Raw genomic sequence first — 22,850 nt, 5'->3', positions numbered from 1 at the left:
AACATTTTGGCCTCCTGAGGACCTCCCCAGACCTGGGCTCTCCTCTTCAGTGTTTCAAACCCTCCTTCTGCCCTGACTTCAGTTTCCGCGGGCCTTTGGAGAGATGGCCCGTTATTAAAATCCCACCTTTGCTTCCCTCCTTGCTTTTCTCTTACTCCGTTGTACTTACCTGGGGTGATCGGCTGATCGGTGTCCCCCTTGCCCCGCATTTCAACGCTGAAGGTGACTGGATTTGGAGACGGGGCCTTGAAAGAGGTAATTTCAGTCAAAATGAGGTCATTAAGGTGGGCCCTAATCTGATAAAACCGGTGCCCTAAGAAGAAGAAGAAATTGGAATGGAGATACGGGGACACACAGAGGGAAGACCGTGTGAGGACACAGCAAGAGCGCAGCCGTGTACAAGCCAGGGAGAGAGGACTCCAAGGAAATCAGCCCCATGGATGCCTTGATGTGAGGCTCCACAACCGCGAGACAATAAGTTTCTGCTGTTTAAGCCGCAACAGGCTTTGTGGCTTGTGCGTTCGCGCCGGCAAACCCACAAACCCCAGCCTCATCACACCTCCCTCTCTGCCTTTTCTACTAGGCAGCGGGAGCAGCTAGACAAAAAGAACACCCCCTCACTGACTGGCCCTTCTTTAAATTCCTGACCGCCTAACGACACCCCGAGACCGTGTCTCATTTCCCTAGTCCATCCACCCACTCTGCTCATCTCCTGCGTCCTGCCAGCTCTCACCCACACATTTCACTGAGAAGCGCCCACGAGGGTGTCCACGTGTCCCTGCCGGCCAGTCCACTAAGTCGTGTTCTCTACCTTCCTTCTGTGAGGCAGCTAGACTCCCACCCACACCCCCCCCCCCCCGCCCCGTGCCTCAGTTTCCTACCACCTCCGCATGAGCTTTGCAAATTTTAAGCTTTTTCCAGCAATTCTCCCCTCTTCTGCATTATCGGCTGTTGCCTGTCTCTTGGGTCACCCAGCCATCCCACAGACATAAGGTTGTAGGTCTCTCCTCAGAGACAACATTTTGTCCTCCTGCTGCGGCCTCATTTCTGTATCCGTTTGACAGAAAGTCTTCAGGACGAGCCATCGAGCTCACTGACACGTCTTCCTCTCACACACTCCCATGAACCTACTCTCATCGGGCTCTGTCCCTCCACCTTCCTCTGCAACGGCTCTTGTCGAGCGCACCAGTAGCTCTCCATCTGGTCTCAGGCTGTTGTCTCAGGGGTCGCCCTCGCCAGCATCCTTTGCCCGAGCCCTCCTCATCTTCCTGACCTTCACTACTCATTGAGTCTCTGAAACTTCTGTTTATCCCCTTGGCTTTAAAAACTGTCTGTAGGGGGGTACCTGGGTGGCTCAGTCGGTTGAGTGTCCAACTTCGGCTCAGGTCATGATCTCGCGGTCCATGAGTTCGAGCCCCGCGTCGGGCTCTGTGCTGACAGCTCAGAGCCTGGAGCCTGCTTTGAATTCTGTGTCTCCCTCTCTCTCTGAACCTTCCCCGTTCATGCTCTGTCTCTCTCTGTCTCAAAAATAAATAAACGTTAAGCAAATTTAAATAAATAAATAAATAAACAAATAAATAAATAAATAAATACTGTCTGTAGGGGGCGCTTCCTGGGTGGCTCAGTCGGTTGAGCCTCTGACTCTTGATTTCCGGCCAGTCATGATCTCACAGCTTTGTGAGATCCAGCCTGGCGTGGGGCTCTGTGTGCACAACGTGGAGCCTGCTTCGGATTCTCTCTCTTCCCCTCTCTACACCCCTCCCCTGCTCATGCTCTCTCTCTCTCTCTCTCAAAATAAATAAATAAACTTAAAAAAATAAAAATAAATAAAAACTATCTGTACGGTAAAGCCTCCCATATTTATGTTTCCAGTACTGACCCCTTGAATTCCAGATATTTTTACCCAAATAGCTACCTGATGTCCCCTACTCGGGGTCTACTGAACATCTCAAACTTACCTCCCAAACCAGATTTTTGGTTGGAACCTTTTTTCCCCAAACCAAATCTATCTCACCCCCAGTTTTTCCATCACTATAAATAAATGGCAGTGCTGTCCTTCCTTTGGTGAGTTACTCAGACCCAAATTCCTGGAGTGCTCTTTGACTCCTTTTTCTTGCAACCCCCCTCCCCCATCTGACTCCACAGCAAATCCTTTGTTGCTGCTACTTTCAAAACGTATCCAGGATCCAACTGATTATTTTCTTGACTCTTTTTTTACTACTCTCCTGGTCAAAGTCGTCATAACTGGTCTCCACCTTTCCATCCTTCCTTCCTTTCCTACAGTTTATTCTCAGCGCAGAAGCCAGATTGAGCATTTAAAACGTCAAGCCAGGGGCGCCTGGGGGGCTCAGTCGGTTAAGCTTCAGACTTTGACTCAGGTCACGATCTCATGGTTTGTGAGTTCAAGCCCACGTTGGGCTCTGTGCTGACAGCTCAGAGCCTGGAGCCTGCTTCGGATTCTGTGTCTCCCTCTCTCTCTCTCTGCCCTTCCCTGCTTGTGCTCTGTCTCTCTCTCAGAAATAAATGAACATTAAAACAAGATTTTAAATGTCATGCCTGATCAAGTCACCCAATGACCTTGAATGTGTTCAAAATAAAATTCACAGTCCAAAAAGTCCTTATCCTGTCCCACAGGGCTATTAGTGATCTGGTCCCCTTCTACCCTCTGAACTTCTCTCCTGTTCTGTCTCCCTTAACCCTGCATTCCAGCTCCAATGGCCTCCTTGCTGCTGCTGCAACAGGTCAAGGGCTTTTTTTTTTTTTTTTTTTTTTTTTTTTTTTTTTTTTTTTTTTCCTCAGAGTTTTTGCACCTCACCCTCTGGAGAACTTTTGGTCCAGGAAGTCCTGTGGCTTGATTTTTCACTTTCCTTAGGTCTCCGCTGAATGTCACAGATGGTCTTACTGCTAAGGAACCTTGAGAGAGGACAGGCAGGGCATATCCAAGACTAGTCACTCGATTATTTATTGAACCACCACTTGGAGTGCTTACGGCATGCCGGATACTTTTCCAAGCACATCCCATGGGTTATAGAAGCAGGTTGTAATAGCTAACATTTATTGAACACTCAGCTTGTGCCAGGCATGGTGCTAAGCACATTGTAAATGTGAACTCTCTTAACCCTCACCGTACCCCATGAAGTAGACGCTGCCATTATCCCAGTCTTAAATCTGAAGCACAGAGAGATCAAATAATGTGCCCAGTATCACTCCAGTAGTGGGTAGAGGTGCTGAGTTTGAACCCAGGTTTCATTACTGATGCCACTTGAGTTAAGGGATGAGGCTTGAGTGGAGCTTTTGAAGAGGGCTGAGCAGGCACTTGTCAAACTTGTCAGGTAGAGGTAGGGCACCCTCCCTCTCCTTCTCCCCCCACCCCACAGAGAGCATTGCTTATGGGCAGGTGCAGAGGTAGGCAGCCGGCCTTCACACTTTCCAGGAGAGGGTGTGGCTAAATTGTAAAGTGCAAGGTTGAACAAGGGAGCTGGTGGAGAAGCATAAGGATATATTGTGTTTTTCCGGGGCCTGCAGAGAAAGCTTAAGGAGGCCGCTTCTTCCTGCAACTGCAAAGCGTGGTCCTTGTCTGCTCAGGAGTCTGGAAGTGAGCGGCGGCGGTAGTCGTAGAGGCCTTTCAAGTCCTTGAAATCCTTATTGGTCCTGCTGGCCAAGGGACTTTGGAGGAGGGGGTGGGGGTGGGAAAGGAAGCCGTGCGAGATAAAGGGGAGGTGCATTTTCAGAACCGGGCTAGCTCCGTCCTCGCTTTCGGACCGGCCGCGGGTGGTCTCTCCTGCAACTTCGCGAGCGGACCCCACGGCGGACCCCATGGCCGACCGCAGGTTCAGGCCCGTGTCCAGGGAGAAACCCTGCTGCGACATTTCCAAGAAAGCCCAGATCTGTCTCTGCGTGGTTTTCGGTCTCCTGGTCGTGGTGATCATCGCGGTGGTGGTGGGGATCGTGATGTGGCGCCAGCCGCCCCAGCACCAGGAGTGGAAGGGGGCGGGCACCACCGCCCATTTTTACGAGATAATCCTCGGACGGTGCTACACCTACACCCAAATCGTGCGACCCGAGCTGGGGTGAGTCGGCGTCCGGTGGCGCGCGGCGGGGCGCGGCGGGGCACCGCGCGCGAAAACAAAGCATCTTCTATTCCGGGTCAGCGGAGAGCCCGCCGGCCAGTGCCGGCTGGGGAGCGCTGGCCTTGACGTTCCGCGCGGCTCGCGGGAGCGCCTGGCGTTGGCACCTGCGCGCGCCGGCGGGCGGGGAGAGTGCGGTTCGGCGGCCGAACCCTGGGCGCAGACGCCCGCCTTCTGGGCAAGGTGCGCGGCGCCGGCGGGGCCCCGCTCCGCGCTCGCCGCCGCGCTGCAGGCGCGCAACTGGTGGGCGCGGAGGATCGCGGGCGCTCTCTGCTTTGCAGGGGACTTCTGTGCGCGGGCTCTGGCCCGGACAGTTACCGGTGACACCTGCCTGGTTAGGAGGCTTCTGGAGCCTGCAGGTGTGTGTGTGTGTGTGTGTGTGTGTGTGTGTGTGTGTGTGGCGGGGGGAGCGGGAGGGGAGGGGGGAGGATGGCATCAGAGGGGCCAGACCACTACAGTGAGTTTTATTCACGAATATAAAACAGCACGTCTTGCGCCCCCAGGGATAAATGGGACAGAGAGCTCAGTGACAAAATTAAACCAAAACACTAACTTTGGAACGTGAGATAAAACTTAACACTGTCAGGTGCATCGGTTCGACGCATCGGTACCCACCCTGAAAACACCACCCACATCAGTCTGCGGAACCTTTCCAGAGGGTTCCTCTTTCCTCCTCCCACCTAATCACCCCCAGAGGGAACCGCTTTCTTGACTTTCATTCCCAGGGTTTGGTTTCACCCACAGAACTGATTTTTGAAGTTGTGCGTGAAGTAGAACCAGCCGGAAGTAAAAAGCTACTTCTCAGGCTGCCGAAGGCGGGCACCGGGAGCCACAATTTCTGTTGGGAGTGTGGGATCGCGCAATGAATTCCGCCTGCGAACCACCGGCAGCCCCGGGAGCCGAGCGGTAAAATCCGCACCCCAACCCCCCACCCCGCCAGCCTCCCCGCGCGCTTTCCGCCCCTCGATTCTTGCACATTTTTTTCCAGGCCAATGATTGCCGTTTGCCGGGGTCGGTCCCGTAAGTGTTTTGCTTCCCAGTAATTAAATAGTTAATTGAGAAATCAGAAGTTGAAGCGTTTCCCTTAGGCTACACTTAAAGTGTTGATAAAATCAAGCGCTATCTATTCTGACTTGGTAATGGTCGACGCGGACGTTTAAGTTTCATGTTCATGTAACAGTTTTAAGATTTCTGTTGTTGTTCAATGTAAATTCACGCTATTGGTTAGATTATCACCACCGGGTAGCAAGCCCGAGGCTCCGTAGGGACCACGTGACTTTTTTAATGTTTGTCAGGGCGCCGGGTCAATATTAAACACACTCACACGCAGACACTATGTAAATGCGTTAATAATTCATACGGTACCACGTGCTTGTCACTTAAGAAATATGAAATCACCGAGTCTCGTAACAACTAACTGTGTGAGGCACTTGACTGCCGCCCCCATTTTAGAAACGAAGAAATTGAAATAGAGAGTTTGAGTCAATTGCCCAAAATTTGGATCCAGAAACTGAGCTCACCCCCTGTGCTATGTTGCCTATGTATGTCCTGTATGTAGAGTGACCACAGAATTTACTATGTCTGGGACATTTTGGAGACAAAGGGGATGCTGTTACTAATTATGCTGAGTCCATAGACTTATACCAGAACGTATGGTCACTTTATCCTCGGAGAGTTTAAGGACACAACTTCGGGAATGACACTGGCTGGGGTTTAAATCTCGGCTCTGTCAGTCACAGTGTAGTTTTGGGCAAGATACTTTCTCTGGGCTGCAATGATCTCAGAATGGAGAATGGAATGATGTGGAAATTCTTCCACATGTGGAAATTCTGAGGATTAGGAGGAATAATCCCGATACATACAAAGTGTTAATGCTATTGTTTTTGGAAAGGCAGTATCACAGTCACCTTTTAACAATAATAAATAGAGATCAAGGCCAACATGAAAATGGATACCTAGTATTAAAGCTATTTAAATTACAATTCAGTGTGTCCGTCCTCCATGTTGTTTCCTTTTTTTTTTTTTTTTAAGTTCATTTATTTTGACAGAAAGAGAGTACAAGCAGGGAAGGGGCAGAGAGAGAAGGAGAGACAGAATCCCAAGCAGACTTCACACTGTCAGCACAGAGCCGGGTGGCAGGCTTGAACTCCCAAACCCTGAGATCATGACCTGGGATGAGATCAAGAGTTGGAAGCTTAACCACTGAACCACCAGGTGCCCCAAATTTATGTTGTTTCTAATTTTTTGTTTTACTGTTATTTTTTAAAAAATTAAACACATGGCCCTGGAGATCTTTCCGTGTTAGCACAGGTAGGTTTACCTCATTATTAAAAAAAACAAATTTTTCTTTTTAGTGTTTATTTTGTTTTTTGAGAGAGAGAGAGAGCATGCATAGGGGAAGGGCAGAGAGAGAGGGAGACACAGAATCTGAAGTAGGCTCTGAGCCATCAGCAGAGAGATCATTACCTAAGCTGTAGTAGGACACTTAACCCACTGAGCCACCCAGGTGCCCCTGATTTATCTCATTCTATAGGGTAGAGGTAACTATTTCGGTCCACAAAAATGTTTCCAATTTTCTTTTTTTTAATCTTAAAAATATTTTTATTTATTTTTGAGAGAGAGAGAGAGACAGAGAGAGAACGAGAATGAGCGGGGGAGGGGCAGAGAGAGAGGGAGACAAGAATCTGAAGCAGGCTCCGGGCTCTGAGCTGTCAGCACAGAGCCCAATGCAGGGCTCGACCCCAAGAACCGTGAGATCATGATCTAAGCCAAAGTCAGACACTTAACCAACTGAGCCTTCCAGGCACCCCAAAGAAATTGAATTTTTAATTTAAAAACTACCAAGAAAGAAATCTCCAAGCCCAAGTGGTTTTAGTGTAGAATTCTTCCAGATATTTAAAGAAGAATGAAAACCTATCCTACACAATTTCTTTCAGACATAGAAGAGGAAGAAATAATTCCCAATTTTTTTTATAGAGCTAGTATTGCTCAAACCAGACAAAAACATAAAAATAAAAAATGAGAAAAGAAACCTCAGATCAATATTCTTCATAAATACAGACACAAAAATTCTGTTTTTTAAAAAAATTTTTTGACATTTATTTATTTTTGAGAGACAGAGAGAGTCAGAGTGCAAGCAGGGGAGGGGCAGACAGGGAGGGAGACACAGAATCCAAAGCAGGTTCTAGGCTCTGAGCTGTCAGCACAGAGCCCGATGCAGGGCTTGAACTCACAAACTGTGAGATCATGACCTGAGCTGAAGTCTGATGCTTAACCAGTTGCCCCTATTTATTTCTTCTTACAGGCATTCCTTATATATTGTAGATCATGTATGTAGTATTTTCTTTCTCTCTGCTTGTTGTCCTTGGAACACTTACAACTTCTGTTGCTCCCCTGACTCTTGAGACTTTAACTTCAAGGCTATGACTCTGGTCACTAATCTTCTTTCTATGTTGTTGAAAGTCTGGCATGCTATTTCCCGTGTAGTCATACTTCTCAGCATCAGAAATCTTTACCCTGATGAATTCTGAGATCATTCCTGCAATCCTCTTTTCCCATCCACTCCTTGCTGGGTCACTGTTTCCTGCTTTGGTCTTTTATACTGGGCCAGAACTTCACTTTATGTCAATTATTGAACCTTGTAATTCCATTTTGACCTGATATTTCTAGTCCTTCTTACCTCTGTAGGTCTTTATTATAACTACGTGTTAATATACACAAATTTGACATGTTACGTGATCCCAGGCAAAACAAAACCAGTTTTGTTTTGTATATGTATAATATACAATGTATATGTATAACATACATATGTATGTTATACATTGTATAATGTATAATGTATAATAACATACAATGTATATGACAATCATAACTATATAAAACTGAATGTAAATGGAAGAAAGGCAGTGAAATACGGTACTGCTGGGATAAGGGAATTGTTAACGGCTGATACTTATTATTCCGCCACTGATTTTAGGCCTTTAGTAAGTTTCTTGTAGATTTCTTTCCTTATTATTCTTCAGTTTCAAATGGTCTACAATTGGCATCTTGCTTATCTGTGACTACATAATAAACAACTCCAAAACTTAGTGATCTAAAGCATAAAGCATTTCATTATTTTACATGACTCTTGGATCAGCTGCGCTTAACTACGTGTTTCTTCTGCTCCTTGTGATGTTGGCTGGGACTGGAGTTATTTGGGGGCTCAACTAAGTTGACATATCCAAGATACAGGGGACATCACTCACATGAGGGACACCATGGAGGGGTCTGCTGAAAGGCTGGCATTACCGGGGATGCTGGAAAGGTGGACCATCACAATGTCTCTCTGCTGTCTCAGAGTCTGGGAGTCCCAGCCCTGATGTTTTGACCCTGTGAACATGTTTTACTGGCAGCCCCTGGATGTGATTACTGCCTCGTCACCATTTCTTGGTTTGATATTCTTTTACTGGGAAAGACTAGGAATGAAAAGCAGCTTTATTTTCCAACCCAGCAAATCCTGACTTGGAAATGTTTGCTCTTGATTCTGTCTAAAAATGAATCTGTACCTTATCGTGTGCGGTGAAAAGAAATGAGATGCGCCTCTGACATTCTGCCTGGAAATATCCTTAGGCAAATTCCTAAGTTCCTCAAGTATTTCTATTACTGCGGACGACAGTGTTACCACAACCATCTAACATGGGTCAACTTTTTCTTAGGCTCCAGTGACAGTTTCCTTCCTGTGTGTCCAGCCTTTAGGAACAGTCCCCTTAAGGTCTTTCTGTCTTTCTTTTTTCTTTTTAAAGTTTTATTTACTTAAGCAATCTCCACACCCAAGGTGGGGCTTAAACTCAGAACCCTGAGATCAACAGCCCTACACTCCTCTGAGCCAGCCGGGTGCCCCTCCCTGAGGTCTGTCTTACCCCAGCCTGCCACTCACTCCCAATGCTGGTGCCACGCTGTGGTAGTCGGGGTTCTCCAGGGAGAGGGAGAGAGTGAGAGAGAGGTGAGGAGGGGCAGGGATGGGGGGAGAGGAGATGTTTATTTTAAGGCATTAGCTTCCACGATTGTGGCAACTGACAAGTCCAAAATCTGAAGGGGGTGCAGACAGGCTAGAGACCTAGGGAAGAGTTGATGTTGCAGCTTGGGTCCGAAGGTTTATTTGCTGGCAGAATTCTCTTTTTCTTGGGGGAGGTCAGTCTTTTTCTTAAGGCTTCAGCTAATTGAATGGGGCCCATCCACATTATGGAGGGCAATCAGCTTTACTTAGAGTCCATCCATTTAAGTGTGACATCCACATGTGTGTGACCAAATATCTCGGTCAAGTGTACACAGAGAATGAGCCATCATGCTCATGTGTCAGGGTTCTGTTACAAAGCACCTCACTTCCGGGTTCCACTTTCTGTTTTGGTTACCTATTGCCGATAAACTACCCTAAACTGTAATGACATAAAATGACAATCACTTACTATCTTTCATGATGCTGTGTGTTGGCTAGCATCAGTTGGATGATCTGCTTCAATGAAGTCATCTGGGGGGTTGAGTCGACTGGAATGCCCCAGACGTTGTACTTGTGTGGTGGTGCTGTGGTGCGTGGGCAGAGCGGGGATGGCCAGGGCTCTTTTTCTCTGTGTCATTTCAGTGCGTCTCCTCCTCACAGCCCCCCCCCCCCCCACATGGCCTCACCATGGCGCAGCTACGTGTCTTCAGAGTTCCTCAACTCTTTCCAGGGGATCCTGGGTCTAGACCCCTAACTAGCCAGCGTCTCTTCCACTACATTCTTTGGGTTAAAACGGTCACCAGGGCAATGAGAAAGAATGAAATATGACCCTTTGTAGCAACGTGGGTGGAACTGGAGGGTGTTATGCTAAGTGAAATAAGTCATACAGAGAAAAACAGATACCATATGTTTTCATTCTTATGTGGATCCTGAGAAACTTGGCAGAAACCCATGGTGGGGAGGGGAAGGAAAAAAAAAAAAGAGGTTAGAGTGGGAGAGAGCCAAAGCATGAGACTCTTGAAAACTGAGAACAAACTGAGGGTTGATGGGGGGTGGGAGGGAGGGGAGGGTGGGTGATAGGTATTGAAGAGGGCATCTTTTGGGATGAGCACTGGGTGTTGTATGGAAACCAATTTGACAATAAATTTCATATATTAAAAAAAAATAAAAAAATAAAATGGTCACCAGGCCTGTCCAGGTTCAAGAGGAGAGAAAACAAGCTCTACTCTGTGATGAGAAGAGTAACAAAAATTTTGTGGACAGCTTTAGTCCTTCCTGTATCTTTATGTTAGCTTTTAAATTTTTTAAAACACTTTAAAAATTTATTTATTTATTTATTTATTTATTCATTTATTTATTTTTGAGAGAGAGCAAGAGGGAGAGAGAGAGAAAGCCCTCAAGTGCGGGAGGGGCAAAGGGAGAGGGAGGGACAGAATCCCAAGCATGGAGCCCAACGTGGCCTGGTCCCAGGACCATGAGATCGTGACCTGAGCAGAAATCAAGAGTCAGATGCTTAACCAATGGAGCTACCCAGGGATCCCTTTATGTTAGTTTTAAAATTTTTATTTCTTTCTTGTCTCTTTTGTTCTTCTGTGACATCGATTGCTCTTTATACATTATTACCTTTTATTAACTAGATTTAACAATGATAAAAAATGATACATGCCTCCTGGAATATAAGCTCATTGAATCTAGGGGCTTTTTGTTGAGTGGTATATATTTATGACCTAAAATAGTGCCTGCAATACAGTAAGCAAAAATAGTTAGTTGAATTAAATGAACGGTCTACAAGCCAGTATATTACGAATAATAAAAAGAAACAGAGCTATAATAAATATACCTCCCCAACAAACTTCCATACCATTGCTCCCAAATCCCCATCAATCTCTATTTTGGGCTAATAGAGCATTGATGTTTCTTTTATATAATAGCTTCTCAGTATTTCTTTGTAGGTCTTTGGACTTTATCTTCTTTATATCTTCCTTTTCCTTCATTTTCCTTTTCCAAAATCTCTTACCCCCATACAAGTCACTTTGTGTCAGTCTTTTAGTGTGGGTAGGCAAGTATTGAAACTTGTCCCTGCTTATCAAGATGGAACTTCCTTAAGTTAAACCAGGGGCAGAACATTCCTGAACAGGTGACCCCTGGTTCTGCTGTCTCAAGGTCAAATCCAGGAGCTGCATTATGACCTAAGATGGCCCTGGGCACGAGACCTAAGAGACGTGTGGCCAAGACTCACCAGAGTGTTATCAGGTGCTTAGTGTTGACAATTTGGAAATATTGGTACTGTGGGAGACTGTCACCTGTCCGGGCAATAGTCAGGAGCCAGGGAATGTGGGTGGAGGGTGGAGCAGAGTCTGCAGGTGGAAATGGAGAGCCAGCACCCAGGGAGAGATGGGCCTCCAGGGAAGTAGCCAGAGGTGTAGTTCAGTTCCAGGAATCTTACTGCCTTGGAGAAAACCAGCCCTCCCCATGAATTTCAGGCATTGATGATAGCTGCTGGCTGTTCAGGAACAGGAGAGGGCCTTCTTCTGATAGTTCCCTTCTTCCCTGCCCCATACAAGCTGGGGTTCCTGAGGGAGGGTACTGTTTTACTCACCCCTGCATCCTCTTTTTTCCAGCACATTGCTTGTCACATTATAGTCCCTTGGTAGATGCCTGCTAAGGTGAACTCAGTGAAGTCCTCATCATGCTTGTTGAAACATAGACATACACAGTATTTAGAGACTTAATCAGAGAACATTCTTCATCCATCTTAACTTGCTTTCTGATGATCACAGAAAGATCATCTGCCCTGTGCCTGCATTGACTATTATTTCTGATTCCTTTTTCTTCATTTCACAATTTCTTTTTGTTTCTCCTTCCTCTTCAAAATTTCTAGCAAGATTTCTCAGGGACCAATTCTTCATTTTCACTTCCCCATGACTCCCATTTGAATGACTACAGCATTTTATTAACTTCTACTCAGTGAAATTTATGAGTCCACAATGTACAAAATACAAATTCCTACAAACACATAATAAAGACGCACGGTGTGCCTGATGCTGGGGCTCCTGCGGGGGGAAGTGGGGTTCAGGGAGGAAGAAAACGCCAGTCCTGCTGTCCAGGGTCCTGAGGGGAGGTCTGGGAGGACTGAGGGGAGGTCTGGGAGGACTGGCCTGGAGACAGTGCTGCAGGGCAGTGTGATCTGTAATGGCACATGGGTGTGTACGTGGATGAGAGCGGCTCCTTGGAGGGAGGGGTGGTTTCTGTGCTCTAAGCCCTTTGCTAGATTCTGTAGGGGTAAGAGGTACTCAAGTACCTGTCAAACAAGAAAATATGTGAATTGCTCTGAGCCAAGTGCCTGCACCATGCCACAGAGTTTCAGAAATGAGCACCATCCACCTGGTGGACCAGAGTTGGGAAAGACTTCATGAAAAAAGTCACGTATGAGGTCTTACTTTTACCATAGAATTTCAGCAAAGGGTGTTCTGAAGAGTGTGTGTTAACCTGTTGACTGAACCTGGGAGACAGATAAGATGGTACTCTTGGAGGAAGACTGGCCAATGGATGGACCAAAACTCTTTAAAGGCTGTAGGACCTTGGCAGGACCCCACTGGTGAGAGGGTGTGAACCCCATGTTGGCCCACCCACAACCTGGACCCTCTCAGTGTGTGAGAGAATGAGCGTGAGTGTATTTGCACAGGACAGAATTCTAGCATGTTTTCCCTGTGGGTGATGGGATGACCACCAGCTCAGTGTCTGTATTCCCAGCTAGACCCTGAACATCATTAGAGCAGAATGAAGTTCATGGCCTCACATTCACCTGTGAGTCCTCAATGCTTAGTTCTATCATGATTATCAGGCTTCCTTTAACTCCATTTTTCATTCTGGGGCTCTGAAACAGAGACCAGTAGCCAGAGTCTTAGATGCACCTGACTGAACATGGAGGGCAAAATAGGGAAAGTGAAATTGGTTTCCAAAGTGTAGGCCTGGATGCTGCTGTGATTACAAATGTGGAAGTTGGGCCACAGAGCTGAATTATCTCTGGAAGGAAGGGTGGAGTACACATGCAAACAAAGTGTGTTTAGAACTTCCAGACTTGAGCTGCTACCAGGACACCTGAGAAAATGTAGCTCTGGGGTAGAATCTTCCAGAAGGGGAGCCTGCTTGAAAGTCTTGGGAACACATCAGATGGCTGAGTAAGGAAGGATAGAGGTAAGGGAAGAGGGAAAAGGAGAGACATTACTTCTGTGATTTGCTTCAGAAGTTCCTAGAAAGGTCACGAGTGCTCACTGCTGACATCCAGTCCGTGGTTCTTGTTCTGGTGTTATTATTAACAGCTGAGGGAAGTGGCAGTATTCCTGCTGGAGAAAACTTGTTCTGTATCACAGTGGACACTCATGACTTGTCTGCTTCCTCCTTTTGTCTTTGGAAAGAAAGCCCTTGAAAAACAGTTGCCAGAAGTCCATTTAGAAATTTTGAACAGAGAAAGATTGGGAGTCAATGTTTATGGGCTGTCTACAATGTACTCAGAAATTTATATATATATTTAAATTTATCTTATTTTTTATGTTTATGTATTTATTTTATTATTTTTTGCTTCTATTTTTTAATTTAAATTTTCTTGAAATTTAAATTAAAAAATTTTTAATTTATTTTTGAGAGGGAGAGAGCAAGCGTGGGAGAGGGCCAGAAACAGGGAGAGGAAGACAGAATCTGAAGCAGGCTCCAGGCTCTGAGCTGTCAGCACAGAGCCTGATGCAGGGCTCGAACTCATGAACTGTGAGATCATGACCTGAGCCGAAGTTGTATGCTTAACCAACTGAGCCATCTGAGAGCCCCTAGAATATTATTTTTTAAATTATTTATTTATTTATTTATTTATTTATTTATTTATTTTTGAGAGAAAGCATGAGTGAGGGAGGAGCAGAGAGAGAGAGAGAGAGAGAGAGAGAGAGAGAATCCTAAGCAGGCTCCACACTGTCATTATGGAGCCCAGTTTGGGGCTTGAACCCATGAACCGTGAGATCATGACTTGAGTTGAAGTTAGACACTTAACCGACTGAGTCACCCACATGCCTCTATTTAAATTTTAGTTAATTAACATACAGTGCAATATTGGTTTCAGGACTAGACTTCAGTGATGAATCACTTACATACAACATCCAGTGCTCATCACAACAAATGCCTTCCTTAGTGCTTATCACCCATCTAGCCCATCTCCCACCCATCTCCCTCTGTCACCCATAGTTTGTTCTCTACCATTAAGGATCTCTTGTGCTTTGTTTCCCTCTCTTCTCTTCCACCCACTTCTCATATATTTGTCTGTTTTATTTCTTAAATTCCAAATATGAGTGAAATCATATGGTACTTGTCTTTCTCCAATTGACTTATTGTGCTTAGCATAATACATTCTAGCTCCCTCCACATCATTGCAAATGGCAAGATTTCATTCTTTTTGATGGCTGAGTAATATTCCATTATCTATATATTCATATATATGTATGTATAAAACATATTCTTTTTTAAAAAAATAATTCATTGTCAAGTTAGCTAACTTACAGTGTATACAGTATAGTCTTGGCATTAGGAGTAGATTCCTATGATTCATCCCTTACATACAACACCTAGTGCTCATCCAAACAAGTGCCCTCCTCAATGCCCATCACCCATTTTCCCTGCCTTCCCAATCCCCCACCCCCATCAACCCTCAGTTTGTTCTCTGTATTTAAGAGTCTCTTATGGTTTGCTTCCCTGTCTGTAACTTATTTTTCCTTCCCTTCCCCTATGGCCTTCTGTTAAGTTTCTCAAATTTCACATATGAGTGAAAACATGATATCTGTCTTTCTCTGGCTTATTTCACTTAGCATAATACTGTCCAGTTTCATCCACGTTGTTGCAAATGGCAAGATTTCATTCTTTTTCATCACTGAGTAGTATTCCATTGTATACATATACCACTTCTTTATCCGTGCATCAGTTGATGAACACCTGGGCTCTTTCCATAATTTGACTATTGTTGATAGTGCTGTTATAAACATTGGGGTACAAATCCCCCTATGAATCAGCACTCCTGTATCCTTTGGATAAATTCCTAGTAGTGGTATTGCTAGGTTGTAGGGTAATTCTATTTTTAATTTTTTGAGGAAACTTCACACTGTTTTCCAGAGTGGCTGCACCAGTTTGCATTCCCACCAACAGTGCAAGAGGGTTCCCCTTTCTCCACATCCTCGCCAGCATCTGTTGTTTCCTGAATTGCTAATTTTAGCCATTCTGACAGGTGTGAGTTGGTATTTCAGTGTGGTTTTGATTTGTATTTCCCTGATCCTGAGTGATGTTGAGCATCTTTTCATGTGCCTGTTGACCATCTGCATGTCTTCTTTGGAAAAGTGTCTGCTCATGTCTTCTGCCCATTTCTTCACTGGTTTGTTTGTTTTTCAGGTGTTGAGTTCGGTAAATTCCTTATAGATTTTGGATACTAATCCTTTATCTGATATGTCATTGTAAATATCTTTTCCCATTCCGTTGGTTGTCTTTTAGTTTTGTTCATTGTTTCCTTTGCTGTGCAGAAGCTTTTTATTTTGATGAGGTCCCAGTAGTTCCTTTTTGCTTTTGTTTCCCTTGCCTTCAGAGACATGTTAAGTAAGAAGTTGCTTCGGCCAAGGTCAAAGAAATGGTTGCCTGTTTTCTGCTCTGGGATTTTGATGGTTTCCTCTCTCACATTTAGGTCTTTTCATCCACTTTGAATTTGTTTTTGTGTATGGTGTAAGAATGTGGTCCAGTTTCATTCTTCTGCATGTCGCTGTCCAGTTCTCCCAGCACCATTTGCTAAAGAGACTGTTTTTTCCATTGGCTACTCTTTCCTGCTTTGTCGAAGATTAGTTGGCCATACATTTGTGGGTCGAATTCTGGGTTCTGTATTCTATTCCGTTGGTCTATGTATCTGTTTTTGTGCCAATACCATACTGTCTTGATGATTACAACTTTGTAATACAGCTTGAAGTCTGGGATTGTGATGCCTCCAGCTTTGGTTTTCTTTTTCAGCATTACTTTGGCTATTCAGGGTTTTTTTCTGGTTCCATACAAATTTTAGGATTGTTTGTTCTACCTCTGTGAAGAATGCTGGTGCTATTTTCATTGGGATTGCATTAAATGTGTAGATTGCTTTCAGTAGTATCGACATTTTAACAATATTTGTTCTTCCTATCAAGGAGTGTGGAATGTTTTTCCATTTTTTGTGTCTTCTTCAATTTCTTTCATAAGCTTCCTATAGTTTTCAGCATACGGGTCTTCTACTTCTTTGGTTAGGTTTATTTCTAGGTATTTTATGGTTCTTGGTACAATTGTAAATAGGATCAATTCCTTGATATCTCTTTCTGTTACTCCATTATTGGTGAATAGAAATGCAACTGATTTCTGGACATTGATTTTATATCCTGCGACTTTGATGAATTCATGTATCATTCTAGCAGCGTTTTGGTGAAGTCTTTTGGGTTTTTCATGTAGAGTATCATGTCATCTGTGAAAAGTGAAAGTTTGACTTCTTTGCCAATTTCAATGCCTTTTATTTCATTTTGTTGTCTGATTGCTGAGGCTAGAGCTTCCAACACTATGTTAACAACAGTGGTGAGAGTGGACATCCCCGTCTTGTTCCTTATCTCAGGAGGAAAGCTCTCAGTTTTTCCACATTGAGGGTAATATTAGCTGTGGGCTGTTCATATATGGCTTTTATGATGTTAAGATATAGTGCTTCTCTCCTGACTTTCTTGAGGGTTTTTATTAAGAAAGGATGCTGTACTTTGTCAAGTGATTTTTCTGTGTCTATTGATAGCATCATATGGTTCTTACTCTTTATTCTATTAATGTGATGTATCACATTGATTGATTTGTGAATATTGAACCAGCCCTGCATCTCAGGAGTGGATCCCACTTGATCATGGTGAATAATTTTTTTTATATACTGTTGAACTCGATTTGCTAGTATCTTGTTGAGAATTCGTTAGGGATATTGGTCTGTAATTCTCCTTTTTAGTGAGGTCTTTGGTTTGGGAATGAAGGTAATGCTGGCTTCATAAAATAAGTCTGGAAGCCTTCCTTCAGTTTCTATTTTTTGGAATAGCTTGAGAAGAATAGGTATTAACTGTGCTTTAAATGTCTGGTAAAATTCCCCTGGGAAACCATCTGGCTTAGGACTCTTATTTGTTGGGAGATTTTTGATAACTCATTCAATTTCTTTGCTGGTTATGGGTCAGCTCAAATTTTCTATTTCTTCCTGTTTGAGTTTTGGTAGTGTGTGTGTGTGTGTGTGTCTAGGAATTTGTCCACTTCTTCCAGATTGTCCAGTTTGTTGACATATAATTTTTCACAGTATTCTTTAATAATTGTTCATATTTCTGTGGTGCTGGTTTTGATCTCTCCTCTTTCATTCATGATTTTATCTATTTGGGTCCTCTCTTATTTTTGAGAAGTCTGGCTAGGGGTTTATCAATTTTGTTTATTCTTTCAAAAAATCAGCTCTTAGATTCATTGATTTGTTCTACTGTTTTTTTTTTTGTATTCTATATTGTTTATTTCTGTTCTAATCTTTACTATTTCTCTTCTTCTGCTGGCTTTGGGCTTTCTTTGCTGCTGTGTTTCCAGTTCTTTTAGGTATGTGGTAGGGTTCTGTATTTGGGATCTTTCTTGTATCATGAGATAGGCCTGGATTGCAATGTATTTTCCTCTTAGAACTGCCTTTGATGCATCCCAAAAGGTTTGGACTGTTGTGTTTTCATTTTCATTTGATTCCACATATTATTGAATTTCTTCTTTAATTTCTTGGTTGACTCATTCATTCTTTAGTAAGATGTTCTTTAACCTCCATATATATGGAGGCTTTGTAAATTTTTTCTTGTGGTTGATTTCAAGTTTCATAACGTTGTGATCTGAAAATATTAATGGTATTTGTTGAGGGCTGTTTTGTGGCCAAGTATGTGGTCTATTTTGGAGAATGTTCCACGTGCACTTGAGAAGAATGTGTATTCTGCTACTTTTGGATGAAAAATTCTGAATATATCTGTTAAATCTATCTGGTCCAGTATGTCATTCAAGGCCACTGTTTCCTTATTGATTTTCTGCCTACATGATCTGTCCATTGCTATAAGTGGAGTATTAAAGTCACCTACAATTACCGTATTTTTATCAGTGAGATTGTTTATGTTTATGATTAATTGATTTATGTATTTGGGTGATTTCATGTTGGGGGTGTAAACATTTACAATTGTTAGCTCTTCTTGATGGATAGACAATTTAATTATTATTTAATGCCCTTCTTCATCTCTTGTTACAGTCTTTGGTTTAAAATCTAGTTTGTCTGATATAACTATGGCTACTCCAGCTTCTTTTGACATCCAGTAGCATGAATGATGGTCTCCATCCCCTCACTTTCAATCTGCAGGTGTCCTCATGTCTAAAATGAGTCTCTTGTAGGCAGCATATAGATGGATATTGTTTTCTTTTCTTTTCTTTTCTTTTCTTTTCTTTTCTTTTTTTTTATCATTCTGATACCCTAGTCTTTTGATTGGAGCATTTAGTCCATTTACATTCAGAATGATTATTGAAAGATATGGATTTAGTATCATTGTGTTCTCTGTAGGTTTCATGCTTGTGGTGATGCTTCTGGTCCTTTGTAGTCTTTGCTGCTTCCCACTCACAGAGTTCCCCTTAGGATCTCCTACGGGGCTGATTTAGTGGTCATAACCTCCTTTAGTTTTTGTTTGTCTGGGAAAGACTTTATCTTTCCTTTTATTCTGAATGACAGCCTTGCTGGATAAAGGATTCTTGGCTGCATATTTTTCCTATTAAGCACATTGGATATTTCCTGCCACTCCCTTCTGGCCCACCAAATTTCAGTGGATGATAGGTCTGCTGTAAATCTTGTGTGTCTATGCTTGTAGGTTAAAGCCCGTTTGTCCCTAGCTGCTTTCAGAATTCTTTCTTTATCTTATATTTTGACAGTTTCACTACAATATGTCCTTGTGTTGACCTGTTTTTGTTGATTTTGTAGGGTGTTTTCTGTGCCTCCTGGATTTGGATGTCTGCTTTCTTCCCCAGATTAGGGAAATTGTCAGTATAATTTGTTCAAATAAGCCTTCTGCCCCTTTCTTTCCCTTTTCTTCTTCTGGAACTCCTATGATATGGGTATTATTTCACTTCATTGAGTCACTTAGGTTTCTAATTCTCCCCTTGTGGTCTAGTAATTTCCAATCCATCTTTTTTTTCAGCTTCATAATTTTTCATAATTTTATCTTCTATTTCACCTATTCTCCCCTCTGCTTCTTCCATCCTTGCTGTCACTGCATCTCGTTTATTTTGCATCTCATTTACAGCATTTCTTAATTCATCGTGACTATTTCTTAGGTCCTTAATCTCTACAGCGATAGAGTCTCTGCTGTTTTCTATGCTTTTTTCAAGCCCAGCTATTAGTCTTGTGACTATTATTCTAAATCCTTGATCAGATAAATTGTTCATATCTGTGTTGAGAAATTCTCTGGCTGTTATTTCTTCCTGGAATTTCTTTTGGGAATTCTTCCACTTCATCACTTTGGCTAGTTTTCTGTCTTCTATGTGTTTTAATAGCTTGTTATATGTCCTGCACCTGCAAATACTACTATATTAAAAAGGGGTCATACACTGTCCAGGGCCTGGCACTTTAGGAAATGTTTTTAGAGTGTGTTGTGTGCACTCTGTTGCATTTTTTGTTGGTTTATCTCACTGCTCATAGTGGTGGATTGGTCCAGGTGTGTTTTGACTTGTTCATTAAAGTAACCCTGGAAAAAAGGAAAAAAGGAGGGGAAGGAAGAAGCCTTATCTTATACAAAGAGAGAAATGACAGGGGCAGAAAAAAAAAAAAAAGATCAGGCAGAGAATCAAAGAAACTATAGGGCTTAATCCAGAGAGAGAGAAAGAGAGGAAAATAAAGAAGAAGGAGATACAGAAAAGGTGTAAAGAGGATAGAATAAAAGTGCCTGATTAAACAAAGAAACACCGGAACAGAGAAAGAAAGACAGAAGACGAAACAATAACAACAAAAAAACAGACAGACCTACAAAACCACAGGACAGTTGTCTGTTGGTGCCTTGGAACTGGTGGCTGTGCTGGTCTGGAGGAGGGGCCCTCTGGTTCTGTCAGTGTCAATCTCACTCTGGTCGATAAGCAGTTAGCAGACCCGCAGGGGCAGGGTTTGGTGTAAGTGGTCCCGCCTCCACTGGAGGCTGTTGTCCTGCTCCCTGAAGTCCCACCTTGTTGGTGATGGGAAGAAAAATCGTGACAGTCTCTCCTCCCTGGACTGAGTGTCTCAAACCATGCTGCTCAGGCAGCCTTCACAGAGTAGCCCAGGCAGGCTGGCTCGCCCTGCTCCACAGTCTCCTGCAGCTCCTAGGTGCTTTGCTTGGATTCAGACCCCTATGTCTTAAGGTATCCTCCCCAGCCCGGGTCTAGGGTAGTGCCACTCTGTCCAGCTGACAAAGGGCCTCTGGCTGGTGCCTGCTGGGTCTTTTGTCCATGTGTGGGCAATAAACCCTCTTCCCACAATACTCAAGGGAGGGACTGCTCTGTCCCAGTGTGTCCTTGAGATCACTGCAGAACCTGTGGCTGGCTCCCCTCCCACTCAAGTGCACACACACAGCCAGCTCTGGTCTGTAACAAGTTGTGCACCCATGAAAACTCTGACCTTTAGCTCCTAAGGCTGTTTGCAAGGTAGAAACTGGCTCTGTCCGTATTTTTCGTCCCCCCATCTGTGGTCCAGAGAGGTTTTCTCTTGTCCAAATATAATCCCACACTTACACAGCCTCTCTTTCTCTTCCATTTTTCTCTCCACTGAAGGGGATACTCCCCTCCATGCCTATGCTGCTCCTTTTATCTCTCCCGATACACAAACACACAACTCTGTCCTGCCAACCTGTCTCTGTACGTCTGTGGGGATGTTTCTGTCACTCTGGAGCCTGGATTCCTGGTGTTCCAACTGTTCTGGCCTCAATACTGCTGTGTTTGAGGGATGAGGGAAATTCCAATCTTCCTACTTCTCCGCCAGCTTGACTCACTGCTTATACCACATCTTTATCCATTCATCAGTCGATGAACATTTGGGCTCTCTCCCTAGTTTGGCTCTTGTTGATAAAGCCGCTATAAACATCGAGGTGCATGTGCTCCTTCCAATCTGTATTTTTGTATCCTTTGGGTAAATACCTAATAGTGCAATTGCTGGGTCATATGGTAGTTCTATTTTTAGTTTCTCGAGGAATTTCCATACTGTTCTCCAGAATAGCTGCACCAGTTCACATTCCCTGGGTCTTTTGTCCTTGTGGGGGCAATACACCCTCTTCCCACGATACTCGAGGAAGGGACTGCTCTCTCCCAGGGTGCCCCTGAGATCACTGCAGAGCCTGTGGCGGCTCCCCTCCCGCTCAGGTGCGAAAGTTGGTTCTTTTCAAACTTTATCAGAATCGTGTCAAAAAAGTCTCGGGATGCACATCCTGTGGCTGGGGAAATGGAGCCTGAGAAAGGTTAAATAATTTGGCTTACCCTACAGTCAGAACAGGCTGGGTAATTTGTGGGTCCCAGTGCAAAATGAAAACGCAAGTCTCGTTCAAAAAGCCAGAGAAAGCTCTTACTTTCTTCTGAGGTCTTGTCACACCGGTCAGATGGTTTTTACTTGCTATTTAATGTTGAGATCCTTGGACACTGGGATTCTTGCAGGGACAAAGCTGACCCTCCTAGGTACCTGGGGCCACACTCTACAATTTACCTGACCCTTACCCTCCTGCACTCATGGTCCTGCGGGGGGTGGAGGGTGGCAGCTGGAGAACCTTCCCTCCCTTGGGAGGTGAGAAAACAGTAAGAGGTCTGAACAAAGCTTCAAGCCCCTGGTTCAGGCTTCAGTTGCCCATTGGCCTTCTCCTACAAGACACAAAGCAATGACAAAATTATTGAGAATTTCTAGACAGCAACTGCAGAGCATTAAACTCCAAGTGTGGGAACTTTCTGAATCCAGGGCCCCATGTGACTGCTTTGGTCAGATGCCCACGAAGTCGGTTTTGTAGTTAGTACATGGCAGGGTGGGGATTGAAAGTTGTCTTCTTTCCATACTTGGGATCATCAGACCCACCAGACTGATGGAAAAACTGAGACATGGAGTGATTCTTCTAAGGACCAGGGCTGGCAAGTGGGAGAGCTGGTTTTTGAACTAACTGCACAGCCTGCAGCCATTGTATCCTACAACTTCCAAAAGACTGTGTTCTTAGCACATCTCAGGGCCTGAGGCAGCCCATTCCTAACATAGGAGCATTTGTGTAGTCTCCCGATGGAGGCATCTGTTATTTTGTCTGTCTCAAAGGTGAGTCATGAGGCCGCAGTGTGAGGTCCTTGGGCTCCCCCTTTTAGGGAAGCAAGGTCCCAGAGCCCAGAGCATCATCGTACTGTACTTACGGATCTCTGCAGGTAAAGCAGCAGAATGCCGTGTCCTGCCTGGTGGCCAGAACATTTTCTTTGTGGCTTATCTCTCCTCTTGAACCATCACCTCCTAGAGCTGGGTCAGGAAAGATGGTAGTGTATGCTCTGCTCGCCTAATCCTGTGCCTGTGGAAGACATTGCTGAGTGATCCCGGCACACCGGGTGAGCCTGGCCCAGCATCAAAACTGTCTACACAGCATGCCACATAGATGCCTACAGTTGGCCGGAGTTGGCCGGAAAGATACATTCCAAGAGATCTATTCATCATTCTGTGT

General features: G+C 44.3%; 1 protein-coding gene across 1 annotated transcript in view; it reads left to right on the top strand.

The window, feature by feature from the left end:
• Window positions 1-3,696: 3,696 nt before the first annotated feature.
• CD38 (CD38 molecule) overlaps window positions 3,697-22,850 on the top strand; it is a 57,066-nt gene continuing 37,912 nt past the window's right edge. The window contains exon 1 of the mRNA XM_047856855.1: window positions 3,697-4,070. Within this exon, the coding sequence (XP_047712811.1) occupies window positions 3,817-4,070 (254 nt within the window). The 5' untranslated portion in view covers window positions 3,697-3,816. The remainder of the gene's footprint in view (window positions 4,071-22,850) is intronic.

This window comes from Prionailurus viverrinus, chromosome B1, assembly GCF_022837055.1.
Source record: "Prionailurus viverrinus isolate Anna chromosome B1, UM_Priviv_1.0, whole genome shotgun sequence".
NCBI lineage: Eukaryota > Metazoa > Chordata > Mammalia > Carnivora > Felidae > Prionailurus > Prionailurus viverrinus.
The sequence above is the reverse complement of the archived record's forward strand: the minus strand, read 5'-3'. Positions and strand labels throughout refer to the sequence as shown.